General features: G+C 48.2%; 2 protein-coding genes across 2 annotated transcripts in view; one reads left to right on the top strand and one right to left on the bottom strand.

Moving 5' to 3' along the window:
• LOC146666312 (uncharacterized) overlaps positions 1–14,976 on the bottom strand; it is a 477,181-nt gene that overhangs the window by 34,020 nt on the left and 428,185 nt on the right. The window lies entirely within an intron of this gene.
• The window catches only part of lamc3 (laminin, gamma 3), a 177,628-nt gene that overhangs the window by 115,797 nt on the left and 46,855 nt on the right, over positions 1–14,976 (top strand). Inside the window, exon 11 of the mRNA XM_085414267.1 lies at positions 14,130–14,239. Coding sequence (XP_085270393.1) covers positions 14,130–14,239 — 110 coding nt within the window. The remainder of the gene's footprint in view (positions 1–14,129; positions 14,240–14,976) is intronic.

The raw sequence follows: 14,976 nt of genomic DNA, 5'->3' as shown, positions 1-14,976 counted from the left end.
TCACTCACCCGGTCGTTATTTCCACTCCTATCAGTCAGCCTACACCCACTCCAGTGCCAGCTCCCAGGAGGAGGGCAGCTGCGACCCAGTCCACCTCCACACCCGCTCCTGTTTCTCGGGTGGGGGTGACTGGTGTCCAGCCACCTTCTGTGCCTGTCCCAGCGCCCAGGCTGAGGGCAGCCAGAACCCAGCCTGACCTCCCTGGAGGCTTGGAAGAGCTAACCGGTCCACCTACTACTTCACCCTTTCATCCACCTCCTGATCCAGCTTTTCACGCCCTCGCAGTATCACTGGTTAGACTAGCTGAACTGTCCCCTGCCCAGGCACCAGCCTTACGAGCCCAAGCTGTAATTTTATCTCCGTCACTAGCTCACTCTTTAGCTCAGCCATTAGCCTCACCGGCCTCTGTTTATCCGTCAGTCTCCTTAGTCCAATCAGTTCCCTCACCTGCTGTCCAGTCTCCTGCTGCCCTCCAGTCAGTTCAGCCACCTGTAGCTCAGTCTCCACCTGTCCTCCAGTCACCTGTAGCCCAGTCTCCACCTGTCCTCCAGTCACCTGTAGTCCAGTCTCCACCTGTCCTCCACTCTTCTGTAGTCCAGTCTGCCGCCCAGTGCCCTGTAGTCCAGTCGCCTCCTGTTTCCCAGTCACCTGTCCACCATCCCGTCCAGTTCCCGGACCTGCAGCCACAGCACCCAGAGCCAGCTGTGAGCCTTCCTGCTTCTCAGCCAGGGGTTTCCGCACCCGCTGGCCCGGCCGCTCCTCAGCCAGGGGTTTCCGCACCCGCTGGCCCGGCCGCTCCTCAGCCAGGGGCCTCCGCGCCTACTGGCCCTGCCTGTCTCCGGCCAGAGGCCTCCGCGCCTGCATCGCCCGGTCAGGCCTCTGCCTCAGCTGCACCCACGCCCGGCCCGGCCTCTGCCTCAGCTGCACCCACGCCCGGCCCGGCCTCTGCCTCAGCTGCACCCACGCCCGGCCCGGCCTCTGCCTCAGCTGCACCCACGCCCGGCCCGGCTGCAGCCTCAGAGCCTTCGTCCGCTGCAGCCTCAGAGCCTTCGTCCGCTGCAGCCTCAGAGCCTTCGTCCGCTGCAGCCTCAGAGCCTTCGTCCGCTGCAGCCTCAGAGCCTTCGTCCGCTGCAGCCTCAGAGCCTTCGTCCGCTGCAGCCTCAGAGCCTTCGTCCGCTGCAGCCTCAGAGCCTTCGTCCGCTGCAGCCTCAGAGCCTTCAGCCTCAGAGCCTTCAGCCTCAGAGCCTTCAGCCTCAGAGCCTTCAGCCTCAGAGCCTTCAGCCTCAGAGCCTTCAGCCTCAGAGCCTTCAGCCTCGCCTGGCCCAGCCTCAGAGCCTTCAGCCTCGCCTGGCCCAGCCTCAGAGCCTTCAGCCTCGCCTGGCCCAGCCTCAGAGCCTTCAGCCTCGCCTGGCCCAGCCTCAGAGCCTTCAGCCTCGCCTGGCCCAGCCTCAGAGCCTTCAGCCTCGCCTGGCCCAGCCTCAGAGCCTTCAGCCTCGCCTGGCCCAGCCTCAGAGCCTTCAGCCTCGCCTGGCCCAGCCTCCGTGCCTTCAGCCTCGCCTGGCCCAGCCTCGTTTGGGTCTGGAGCTGAACGGCCATTTTCTAGACCGCTGGCTGGGCCACTGGCCGGGCGCCATCGCCGTCGTGGGCGGCCCGCAGACCCTCTTCGCCTGAGTGGCCGCCGTCGCCTTCCGCACGGCCGGCCCCCGGACCCTCTTCGCCTGAGTGGCCGCCGTCGCCTTCCGCACGGCCGGCCCCCGGACCCTCTTCGCCTGAGTGGCCGCCGTCGCCTTCCGCACGGCCGGCCCCCGGACCCTCTTCGCCTGAGTGGCCGCCGTCGCCTTCCGCACGGCCGGCCCCCGGACCCTCTTCGCCTGAGTGGCCGCCGTCGCCTTCCGCACGGCCGGCCCACGGACCCTCTTCGCCTGAGTGGCCGCCGTCGCCTTCCGCACGGCCGGCCCACGGACCCTCTTCGCCTGAGTGGCCGCCGTCGCCTTCCGCACGGCCGGCCCCCCGACCGCCTTCGCCTGAGTGGCCGCCGTCGCCTTCCGCACGGCCGGCCCCCCGAACTGTCTCGTCTCGGCCACGGGCCGCGTGGACGCCCACCTGAACTGTCTCGTCTCGGCCACGGGCCACGGGGGCGCCCACCTGAACTGTCTCGTCTCGGCCACGGGCCACGGGGGCGCCCACCTGAACTGTCTTGGTGTGGACTCCGTCCCTCCGTCCTGGGCCCCCTCCGCCCACCCTGTTCTGGTTTTTTTTCTTTCTCTTTTGGCCGTCGGGTGCCGGCCTTTGAAGGGGGGGGTACTGTCAGGGTTCCTGGGTCGTTGACCCAGTGATTTCAGTTTGTTCATGTTCAGTTTGGTTCGCCACATTAATGTTCTCACTTCCTGTCTTTTCCCGTGTCAGCTTGTCTCCCGTGTCATTAGTCAGATTATGTTCAGCCCTGTACTCACCTCCAATCATTGTCATCATTCAACCTGTGTATTTAAGTTCCTCGGTTTCACCAGTTCTCTGTCGTGTCATTGATGTTGATGTTCATGTCGTCCCTCCGTCTGTATGTTCAGTTAGTCAGCCAGCCATTCTTCCAGTCTTTCAGCCAGCCAGTCACTCCATCTGTCCTGCTTTGTTCACTCGCCCTCCAATAAATCCTCTTCATTTCTGCATCGTGAGTCCAGCGTTTGGGTCCTCCTTCTTTCGTCCACGACCTCATCCTGACAGAATGACACGACCCGTGCCACGAAGACACGATGTGGACCCAGCGGACTCGGACCTCTTCGAGCGGCAGGACGCAGCGCTCTCCATTTGGGCGGAAAAACTCAAGGAGAGACAGCGGCTCTTCGCGGAGCGAGAGCACGTCTTCGAGGGCACTCGCTTGGCTCTGGGCGGGCCTCGGAGACGTCGCGTTCCCCCACCTGCTGCCTCACCTGCACCGGAGCATTTGCCGCGGAGAGTGGACGTTTCACGCCGCGTTGCGGCCGCTCCCTCTCTCGCCGCTCCGCTCCTCGCTCACACACCTGCCGCCTCATTCGCCGGACCGCCACCATCGCCACGGCACAACGGCTACGCCTCCCACCTCGGCTCAACGGAGGCTACCGCGCCAGAGGCTCAGCTGTTTACCCCGGCCGCTTCCTCTTCCCGGAGAAAGCGGCGCACACGCCGCCATAAAATGGACTATTTGCAGCAATTCCCCGTGGTGAGTTCCAGCGACTGTTTTCCACCCTCATTTGACTCTCCACTTCAAACCAATAGTAAACCCATCTCTGATTCATGGGACGTTTCCCTCCTAGAGGATGAAGTGGACTGGGAGGATTTTTTCTGCTCTGCTCCCCCAAAGACTGTTCAGTCAAAAACTGTAAATAGTGGTGGCAGAAGGACCGGAATAAATCCCAATAGACCTGTCAGTATCACTCACCCGGTCATCATTTCCACTCCTATCAGTCAGCTGACACCCACACCTGTGCCTGCTCCCAGGATGAGGGCAGCCGTGACCACGTATACCTCCACACTCACTTCTGTTCCTCGGGTGGGGGTGACTGGTGTCCAGCCACCTCCCGTGCCTGTCCCAGCACCTAGGCTGAGGGCGGCCAGAACCCAGCCTGACCCCCCTAGAGGCGAGGCAGAGCTAACCGGTTCAGCTGCTACTTCACCACTTCATCCACCTCCTAACCCAGCCTTTCACGCCCTCGCAGTATCCCTAGTTAGGTTAGCTGAACTGTCCCCTGCCCAGGCACCAGCCTTACTAGCCCAAGCCGTAATTTTATCTCCGTCACTAGCTCACTCTTTAGCTCAGCCATTAGCCTCACCGGCCTCTGTTTATCCGTCAGTCTCCTTAGTCCAATCGGTCCCCCAGTCACCTGTAGCCCAGTCTCCACCTGTCCTCCACTCTTCTGTAGTCCAGTCTGCCGCCCAGTGCCCTGTAGTCCAGTCGCCTCCTGTTTCCCAGTCACCTGTAGCCCAGTCTCCACCTGTCCCCCAGTCACCTGTAGCCCAGTCTCCACCTGTCCTCCACTCTTCTGTAGTCCAGTCTGCCGCCCAGTGCCCTGTAGTCCAGTCGCCTCCTGTTTCCCAGTCACCTGTCCACCATCCCGTCCAGTTCCCGGACCTGCAGCCACAGCACCCAGAGCCAGCTGTGAGCCTTCCTGCTTCTCAGCCAGGGGTTTCCGCACCCGCTGGCCCGGCCGCTCCCCAGCCAGGGGTTTCCGCACCCGCTGGCCCGGCCGCTCCTCAGCCAGGGGTTTCCGCACCCGCTGGCCCGGCCGCTCCTCAGCCAGGGGCCTCCGCGCCTACTGGCCCTGCCTGTCTCCGGCCAGAGGCCTCCGCGCCTGCATCGCCTGGTCAGGCCTCTGCCTCAGCTGCACCCACGCCCGGCCCGGCCTCTGCCTCAGCTGCACCCACGCCCGGCCCGGCCTCTGCCTCAGCTGCACCCACGCCCGGCCCGGCTGCAGCCTCAGAGCCTTCGTCCGCTGCAGCCTCAGAGCCTTCGTCCGCTGCAGCCTCAGAGCCTTCGTCCGCTGCAGCGCCTTCAGCCTCCGTGCCTTCAGCCTCGCCTGGCCCAGCCTCCGTGCCTTCAGCCTCGCCTGGCCCAGCCTCCGTGCCTTCAGCCTCGCCTGGCCCAGCCTCGTTTGGGTCTGGAGCTGAACGGCCATTTTCTAGACCGCTGGCTGGGCCACTGGCCGGGCGCCATCGCCGTCGTGGGCGGCCCACAGACCCTCTTCGCCTGAGTGGCCGCCGTCGCCTTCCGCGCGGCCGGCCCCCCGGACCGCCTTCGCCTGAGTGGCCGCCGTCGCCTTCCGCGCGGCCGGCCCCCCGACCGCCTTCGCCTGAGTGGCCGCCGTCGCCTTCCGCGCGGCCGGCCCCCCGAACTGTGCCGCCGTCGCCTTCCGCGCGGCCGGCCCCCCGAACTGTGCCCACGTCGCCGCCGTTGCTTTCCACGCGGTCGGCCCCCGGACCAGTGCTGTCGCCGTTGCCGTCCGCACGGTCGGCCCCCTGAACTGTCTCGTCTCGGCCACGGGCCGCGTGGACGCCCACCTGAACTGTCTCGTCTCGGCCACGGGCCACGGGGGCGCCCACCTGAACTGTCTCGTCTCGGCCACGGGCCGCGGGGGCGCCCACCTGAACTGTCTTGGTGTGGACTCCGTCCCTCCGTCCTGGGCCCCCTCCGCCCACCCTGTTCTGGTTTTTTTTTTCTTTCTCTTTTGGCCGTCGGGTGCCGGCCTTTGAAGGGGGGGGTACTGTCAGGGTTCCTGGGTCGTTGACCCAGTGATTTCAGTTTGTTCATGTTCAGTTTGGTTCGCCACATTAATGTTCTCACTTCCTGTCTTTTCCCGTGTCAGCTTGTCTCCCGTGTCATTAGTCAGATTATGTTCAGCCCTGTACTCACCTGTTTCCAATCATTGTCATCATTCAACCTGTGTATTTAAGTTCCTCGGTTTCACCAGTTCTCTGTCGTGTCATTGATGTTAATGATGTATGTCTGATGTCGTCTGTATGTCCAGTCAGTCAGTCAGTCCTTTGTTCATTCATTCAGTCAGCCAGCCATTTCCTCCCTCTGTACTGTTTGCTCACTCCTTCGGCAATAAACATCCACCTTCACCTACCTGCCTGTGAGTCCAGCGTTTGGGTCCTCCTTCTCTCATCCACGACACTACCCTTGACAATAACAGTCTCGCCTCTAAGAGCACGGGAACTTATTGGCAATAGCATTGAGCTCAAAGCACTGCTTTAATTACAGCCTCACACAGCTGTTACAGCAGTAGCTTCTAAAGCTGCATCCACACTGGAAGTGATGTGGCCATCAGAGAGCATAATATACCAATAACATTTGGCGACTTCAAGCGACTGCAGGCAAAATAACTGCTGGCGACTTGAAGTGGGTAAGCGAGACAAATTTCAAATTCAGCTTGTAGGCAACCAACTGAAGCGACTACCAGTGTCAGTGCAGGAAACCGCTGATTGACATATCAGGGAACCGGAGACTGAAATGTCCACAAGCGACTAGTAGTCAGTTTCAAAATGGTGCACGCTGAGCAAATCGCTTCCAGTGTGGACACAGCTTTAATATGCTTATTGTCAGAGTGAGCTACACAGCACAGATGGATAAAAATCAGTTTATAGAATGTAACACCACAGTAAACAATAATATGTGTAAGATAATATTTTAAATAATGAAGGCCGCTTTTTTGCTACCTGTAAACTGCTACTATATTAACTTTTCTTAAAAATTGTGCTTTTAATTTGAAATGTATCCTGTAGTGAGCCCCTTCAACTCATCATAAAAGACTGAGATCTGCATGATGGCGCATTGGTGTGGTAGTTAGCACCACATGGTCCAGGGTTTGAATCCACTAAAGCTTGCATTCATCTCCCCACATCTTCATCAGCTCTCTCTGGATATTTCTGCTTCCTCCCCGAAGGTTTTGCAGAGCTGATTAATTGGTGGCTCTAAATCGTCCATAGATGTGAATTGTGTGTTTATATGTGTTAGTCCTGTTACAGATTGGGAACCTGTCCATTGGTACACTGCCTCTCACTCCATGACAACTGGGAGCAGCTCTTCGACTCTGAACCTTCACCCTGAATGGGATAAGTGGAAGAAAATGGATTGGTGCATAAATACCAAGTCCAATTCTGCCCTCCCTTTAGCTCTCTGTTTGGTTCACTTTAAATTCATAGGAGGGGATGGAGTAATCGTTTTTAGCTAAAACTGAAACACTCAGTACTTTTTGATCAAAAAGAATAATCAGAATTATTAAAGTTACAGTTTCTACTAATCGTGATGCTCCAGTTTTTATTCTTTCTTGACTTCTTTTTGACTCACAGTGCCTCTTACATGATAAACTTGCAAACAAGTTGACAGTGATCTACAATATTGGTACATCTAATATCTGTTTGCTTTAAAAGGGAGCTCTTATCTGTACTCTGGTTCTTGTGCGTAATCTTATTATGGAACAGTGGCTTAGGTTTACCCTTGTTTTTTAAGCTGAGAAGAGCATGTCTTCTTTGCCCGGTCCATCAAAAAAGGATTCAGCCCTTCGTCTGGCACACTGCTTATGACTCTCTGTCCAATTCTTCCCTGCCTGTCACTGGTGTCTGTGCACCAGTAATGACTCTTCTCTTACCACCAAAAGCCCTGGCTAAAGGGACTTGTTGATCCTCTCTCTGAAATGCAGTGGAGCTTGGGGAAAGAGCCAGTGATTAAATGTTCTTTTCCACAGTTCTCCACAGAACTTATTACTCTTGTCAGGTACATGCTTAGATGCACTTCGCTGTATCATTCCCTCTATTTCTCTTCACACATACATACACAAATAGTTTAGCATTTAATTTTTTTATGTGCAACAATTAGATGCAATACAAGTATTAAAAATAATTGTGCTCAGAAAGTGGAAATATATGTGCTTCTAAGTGTTTTTGCCAAAGCTGGGCGAAAGCATAAATAAACATGAGCATAAACACACGCGCCAAATCTCTCCTGACTGACAGCATCTGCATTCAGAAATGATAAATATCTTAACCTGTTAAGTGGCTTTGTGTTCCCACTTGATAGCAGAGATCATTTCGGAATCAGTTGAAGAAGAAATATATGGAAGCTCAGGGATTCAAGTGGAGGGGATTGATGAGAGGAGGGGGGTGAATGGCTTACAGTATATGAGGTAGCTTTCACTCTTCTCTCTGATGTTCTCTCTGTTCACTTTTTGTTCCTTTGAAATCAGTAGGCGGAGAGGTTTTATTGACTTGCCTGTAGCGCTTTGTGCTTCACCATGTAAGCTTAATATTCATGTGATAAGATGCCAAGCCCTTGCAATTCATAACATAAAGTATCAGCTCTTCCCCATTTTAAATGCTAAAAGTAGTCTTTCAACAAACTACATAGATGAATGCTTGTGAAAAGTAGTTTTGGCTTATTTATGATACAACGACCCTCTTCAGGCCTGTTTGAGAAACTTCATATAGACTGTATATAAAAGATGGGCTTATATGTGATTTCCACTGGGGCCAGCTGCATCATATTGCAATGCTTGTAAATCCATGGCTCTCTCTACCTCACAGCACCAACCGTATAGTTTGGAAAGGCATATGGGTCAGGACATTTTCAAAATAAAAGACCTTGTGTAAACTAAGTGCTGTGTTTCTGAAATGTTTCTGTTGTGCAGAAGGTGTAGAAGAAATATTAAAGAACAAATCTGCGTCACAGACCCACACCGAGTATATACACGGTGTTAGCCTCCAGGCATTCTTTCTAATGGCAAAAAGGGGATCGCTGTTGTTAGAGTAGAGTGCCCTCAGTGGCCTAAATGCTCAAATCAGAACTGCAAGTCCACAAACCAATTTGCAACTAAATGATGGCTACATCCATTTTTTATAGTCTATAACATCACTCTCGCTTGCTTCCAAAATAAATAAATATTTTATTTTATTCCATTAGAAGCATATATTGTAAATATCTTTGAGTGTTTGCCGAACATAGCTTGGTCTGAAACCATCATTTACTCCAAGTAACTTGGGTTTAATATGCCAGTTTTTGGGTCATGTATTTGTATTCCTAGTAATTAAAATGAACCTCATAGTTAGTTACTTTAATTAGACAACGACAGATTGGCACAATGGATAGCTCATAACATGTTCCCACATGTATGCCTGTATCTTTTGGTATCTACATTGCAGTCATGTACTTCATCATTCCTCTGTTTTTTATACACTGCTTGTGTCTTGCTATCTTGCTCACCTTGTATCTCTATCTGTCCTCTCTAAGGGTACTTGTGTGTGCTCGTTTGTGTTTGTGTGTGCCCGCTATTCTTTTGGGCTTTTCTCTCCTGATGATCTCCTCTCATCCTCCGTGGAGCAGCCTTAATTACAGTGTGGCTCTTCGCGCTCTGCTTGGTGCTGATTAAAAAGGACACTGACGCTCCATGGGGAAAGCATGACTGGGAGTTTGTTCACTTTCATGCACACTCTGCTTATCGCTGTCTGACCAGCTCCATTACCATGGCTTTGAGGCCCAGTTTGTAATTGCCTCTCTTTATTACTGTGCCTACATGTCAGGCCAGGGAACAAGGACCCGCCGCATCCGGCGAGAGTGTGTGGCAAGCCAGGAATGCACGCACGCACACACATACATACACATAAACATGCACAGTGTGAATCTGAATGCTACAACCCAGGCCAGGCAGAAAACAAAGCATTTTCAAAGTGAGCTAGTGTCATGCTGAGAACAATTGACCTAATAAAATAGAGGCCCTCAAACACTTGCACATAAAAAGCCTGACTTAGCCTGATATGGTTAACAAACCAAGGGTTTCGCAATTCATTCTTTTAAGGTTCTTGTCTGTGATGACAAGGTTTTGATTTCATAATGTATTACCAATTTCAAAAAAAAAGACAGAAAGGGGCACAACCATCGTGTTTATTCTTTTTTTAAACAAGCGTGAACAATGACACTAGCTTTGAAAAGGCATGGCGCTGTTTTTAACATTGAACACATACTGTAAAAGATAAAAGGCATCCACTAGTTTGTTCACTCCAATTATGAAGCCCGTATTTTAGCTTTATTGCAATTGCTTTTTCATTTATTTAATTATTTATTGAGTGTTGTGCAAAGGTCTTGAATCAGTCCCCATTTCTTTACATTTAGCTAACAAGGGAAACAATTTTCAACTAATTACAGTTTTTCTCAAATGCTAAAACACATGTCACAAACGTTACCACCAGGTCCCCCAATGTCTAAACACAACACCCTTCTCTAAAGCTACATAAACACAACCACACCTTCCCACTGCAAAACTCAAACTCCCACACCAAGAGAGCAGCTCGAAGCTGTCAAAACTGTAAACACTATACACAGCATTACACACTACAGCAAAACTATTGAAAACACAATGCCCAATTTGTGAGAAGGTTCTTTGTTTCATAACTGCCAATGCATATTTTAGAAACTATACAGTAACGGATCGTCGTAGATCTCTGCAGAGGATTAGGCATTTAGATTTGTGAGTTACATATGAGTAGTATAAATCTATAGAAAATCCTGCATGTACGTACACTACTGTAACACAACTCAATGCAAAAACAGAATCTATTGCACACAACAGTAATCTTGAAAACATGAACAGGGTGTGAAGTTTTTTTATTTACGTTATTCACACCACACACACCACAATCACTGTGCGGCATCATGTCGCTGAGCTGTTGCTCGCATCTCGTCAGTAATGATGGTGCGAGGTTGTCTTGCTCTCCCTCCTGGACCTTCTCCTCTCCCATGTTGGCCTTCTCCTCTTCCTCGTTGGTCGCTCCTCTTCCTCCTCTCATTTGAACTCCTCTTCCTCATTGGCCTGCTCCTCTTCTTCCAGGGCCAGCTCTTCTCCCTCCTCTGCATCAGATTCCTCTTCCCCTGACTCTGCCTTCATCCATTGTGTTTGTTTGGACTCTTCAGCATACTGTGCACTCTGAACTTGCTTTTACATGTGGGTACAGCATTAGCAACAAGTGTCTTCAATTTTGAGTCATTGTGTGTAGTGAATGACGCCAGGTGTGTTCCCTGTGTTCAAAGATTGGTGACTGTGGCAAGCATTTTGCATCACATGGGCTTTCATTTGAGAATATGAGCAGAGTTGTTTTGCAACATGTGTTTTAGCAAGGAAAAATGTGTTTAGATTTATGAGTACAGAGGGTTGTGTTTTGTGACTTGTGTCTTCATGTGACATGTGTTTATGGTACTGGAATATGGTGGCTACATTTGGTAAATGTGTTTAGACTACTGGTCATTTGGGTTACAGGATTGGCTTTTGTGTTTTAACATTTGAGAAAAACTGTAATGACCTGGCAAAAAACCTGAGAGATGCACCTGGTCCTTCAGATGATTCATCTACTGTTTGTGAAGCTTCATCCCAAATGCTCTCAGTGGAAGAGTCGCTAGAAAGACATCATAAGACCTTAGGGCTATTATTATCATCATTATTATTGAATTTTGATTATTATTTTTAGTTTCCCAAAACACCAAAAGCCACAAAATGCTCAGAATTACAATTAAATAAACAAACATAAAATAAAAAATATTAAATTCAGTGTGTCGGCTTTTATTTTAAATATGTTTCAGTATTCCAAATATTAACTTACAAGCTTATTAGAATTGTACAAACAATGTTTTTGCTTTAAACACAGTATTTCCATGTATGTTTCCACATATTTTTTTTTTTTAAATGAACTATTTATTTGTCTGTTTAATTTTTGGAGCTGGAAATGATCATATTAGGACATGGTTAAAGCTAAGTTTTCACTTAATGCTAGCAAGCTTGTCTGGCCACAGACTGCATATTTCTACATTTGTCCATTTGAGGAACTACACTTCTTGGCACTTCAATGTGTGCTATATTTTTTAGTCCTAGGTTGGTACACAAATTAAAGCTGAGGCTAATACAAAGGTGATATTTTCAGAATAAGTTAAAGTGTTGGACAAGTTAAACTTTTTGGGGTTGGTGATGGTGCTGGATGAATTAAGCAATCCCCGTATTCTAAAACAGGTATCTAATGGTTTTTTGGACATTCAAATTAAATTTTAAAGCAATAGCCAGCAAATACTAGGTGTAATTCTTACTATTTCATCCTTGGTATTATCTGTACTATAAAAATGTTTAGTGGATTAAATTCCATGTATTGGGACGGCGTTTGTAACCGCAGACTCGATAGCTTGACTAATGGAGCATATTTTTATTAATGGGAAACACGATTTGGTAATGATGCAGTGCTGAGTCCCATATATTAGACAACGTTACCTGTAAGTCATTCCTTAATGGAGAGTATATGAATATATCACTTAATTCGGCTGTTCCTTACCTTTGGGACCTTGACACAACAGCGGGTGAAAATTTTTCAACACAACAACACGGCGCAGAGCTGACACAGCACCTGTCATCAAGATGGAAAGTACGCGTGATGCCAGAAGTAAAACAGGCAGATGTCAGCTGTGCTGACTGCCTTAGCAGAACATCCTCCAACAGATGGCAAATCTCTGTGATGAAGACCCTGAATATATGTTGAAGTCAGCATATTTACATTCGGTTGTTTTCTTTTTTGAATTGATTTCTGTGTTTCATACCAACTTTTAGGGGTGCATTATGGAAAACATGGGGAACAAAGTTAAATGTGGAAAATGAGCTAAAAGTATTAAGATTGAAGTTGTAATATTTTTTAAAGATCACAAGTTGAAATATGAAGAACAAAGCTGACAATCCAAGTCAAAGTGTAACCACTACTGCATGGCTATCTTGACAAAGTGCCTCGGGCTCATGAATTAGTGAAATCACATTTCAAAACTGGTTTAAATCATTTCTCTTTTGGCACATAAACAGTGTGAAAACAAGTGTAAGAAACCTGAAGAGCTTGTGCAAAAAAGCAGCATGTCTGGAGAAAGAAAACCCTCAAGAAAGAGTTGGTTGCCATGATGTAAACTGACATAGACGGTCAAGACATATGCAAGGATCATATGATCTATCACAAGAGGCAATAAGACAGTTGATCGAATTGTTTAGATTAATCATATTTTGTATGTGTAGGACACAAATCTCTTTTTACTTGTAACATACGTCTCTGTGTAGGGCTGCTCAATTAATCGAATTTTAATCACGATTACGATCTGGGCTTTCAACGATCATTAAAAATGACTGAGCCAATTATTAGCCCCGCCCTCGTGCTTTACTCTCACGCTGCTCCGTGTGGCAAATCGAGCGCACCTCTCTGCATTTCGAACACGCCTCACAACAATTAAGAGGACTCGAGGGAAGCTCGGAAAGCTAAGCAGAAGTTATTTGGAGAGGAGAGTGACTGCCGTTGGTTGAAAAGAGAGGTAAAAAAAAAAACTTCAGTGGTGTGGAAACATTATGGGTTTGCGGAGTCAGACGTGGATCAAGTAGACACAGTGTGTAAACTTTGTTACAGTTTTACTTACATCTTATGCCATCAGCTTGTCCTAGGTCACGGTTTCCTTCCACATATAGCTTTGCAAAAATTGCATAAAAAGCGCTTGCAGGAACAAAAACATAATATTCCAGAAACACGCTTTGCCGATCCGATCAGCTGTTCATAACACTTCCCACATTGAAAAAGACTCAACGCGAACTATCGCATGTCCGCCATTTCCTGTCTGAAACCAGAAGTGACGTCATTTCGCGGAAAATGTAGTTTTTTACTTGTAGGCCTTAAAAACCTATACTGGTGTTTTTATAAGTCATGTTTGACTTTTCTGAATAGTTGCTGGGATGCTTAGAACTCATATTGCACTGCTGGAAATAGTTTATTTTGATGCACATGCTGTTTTCTTTGCAAATTTGCATCATAGGATTGTTTTTTTGTTTTTCCTGCAGTATATAAAAATTGCTGTATCTCCAAAATAAAACTATGAAGACACTCAAAATAAATTTCCTGTGGTGGGAAACTATTTTTTGCAACTTTTTTGTATTTAAAGTTTTGAGGGATAAGCCTCTTAAATTTCTCCAAGTAGAAATATATGTAAAAAACAAAAACGATTTTCAATTTTTTTGTAGTTTATTGCACTTTTTTGCAATTAATGTAATTACTATGGGCTTAATGCATACATATTATTAAAATATGGGCTATAACAGTTGTATTGATGTATAGCAACTTGAAATGCTCCCAAAAATGGCACTACAGCATGTAAAAAAATAAATAATATAAGCTCTGGCGGACTTGGTTCTATGGTAAGTCTTAAAGGGTTAAATAAATATCGTCAAATAATCGAGATCTCAATTTCAGTGAAAATAATCGTGATTATCATTTTTGCCATAATCGAGCAGCCCTATCTCTGTGTATATATGTCTGGGTGAGCCAGTATGATTGAATGAATGAACATTGTCAGCAAATCTTAACATTTATATGTTTTTAGAAATCATTTATTATAAATCCCAATTCTTTGGATTTTCATATATAATAGGTTAATATTATCTTCCCCCTAAAAATGCCATGCAATGTTCTCCATTTGCATGTGTTTCATGTGTCCAACAGTCTTTAAAATTTGTTCGACAGGTCACTACATTCGAAATTAAAATTTTGATAAAGCCCTGCAGGCCTTTTAGCAAATATTAAATAAATGACACGTTTGCTGTTTTCCTTTTTGACAGGCTTGATGAAAACGAGAAGAGATTTAAACCTGCTCTTTCTGCCTTTGACTTCCAACTCCTCCTTTACAACCTGACGGCTCTCAAGATCAGCAATGCTGGGGGACACAACTGTAAGTGTTGGTTTGTGTTTATGAACTTGTCCCAACAAGCATATCCAATTCATTTTTACATGACTTACACTGGAGCCTTAAATGGGTGGTATGTGCTGTAGGAGCAAATAAAATCTATCAAATCTATTTTTCTGAAAGCACTATTTACAAATAATGCCAACATTTAGAGGCTTACAAAATTACTAAAATCATTGTTTTTTATGACCGTTTTCTTTAACCAGACAGGAACACATTATTCAAGCTGCAGCAGAACTTGCTAGTAAATCGGTGTTGGTGTTTGTGCTCGAGGAATCGTTCAACTGTCCCCTATCTGGCTCTGCAACAGAACGGGACATTTATTCCCAGATGTTTGCGATGAGTTCTTGAAATTTGATAGTTTGTATTGTAATGAACCAGCGGGATCTGAGAGGCATTACGGTGGATTAAAGCGTGGAGGAGACAGAACAGCTGGACAAAATCACCAGCTTCCTCACACTTACTTACACCATTTTAATTAGCTGCTTGGTGCAGGCGTCACCACACAGACTCTTATGTAGTTCCACATGCATGGCGTTTAGGCACAAAAATAAAAAAAACCCACACACACAGGCACACTCATGCATATTCCATCAAACTGTTTTCTGTACCCACCCACCTACCTACCCACATGAACGTGGTATCAAAGTCAAGCACACAGTTTACACTGCATCTTTTGCACATTATGGGGGAGAAACTGTTAATGACTTGTGTTAGGTCTC

This window comes from Rhamphochromis longiceps, linkage group LG7, assembly GCF_057381845.1.
Source record: "Rhamphochromis longiceps isolate RC_006_pf linkage group LG7, R_longiceps_female_GT1.1, whole genome shotgun sequence".
Classification (NCBI taxonomy): domain Eukaryota; kingdom Metazoa; phylum Chordata; class Actinopteri; order Cichliformes; family Cichlidae; genus Rhamphochromis; species Rhamphochromis longiceps.
The sequence above is the reverse complement of the archived record's forward strand: the minus strand, read 5'-3'. Positions and strand labels throughout refer to the sequence as shown.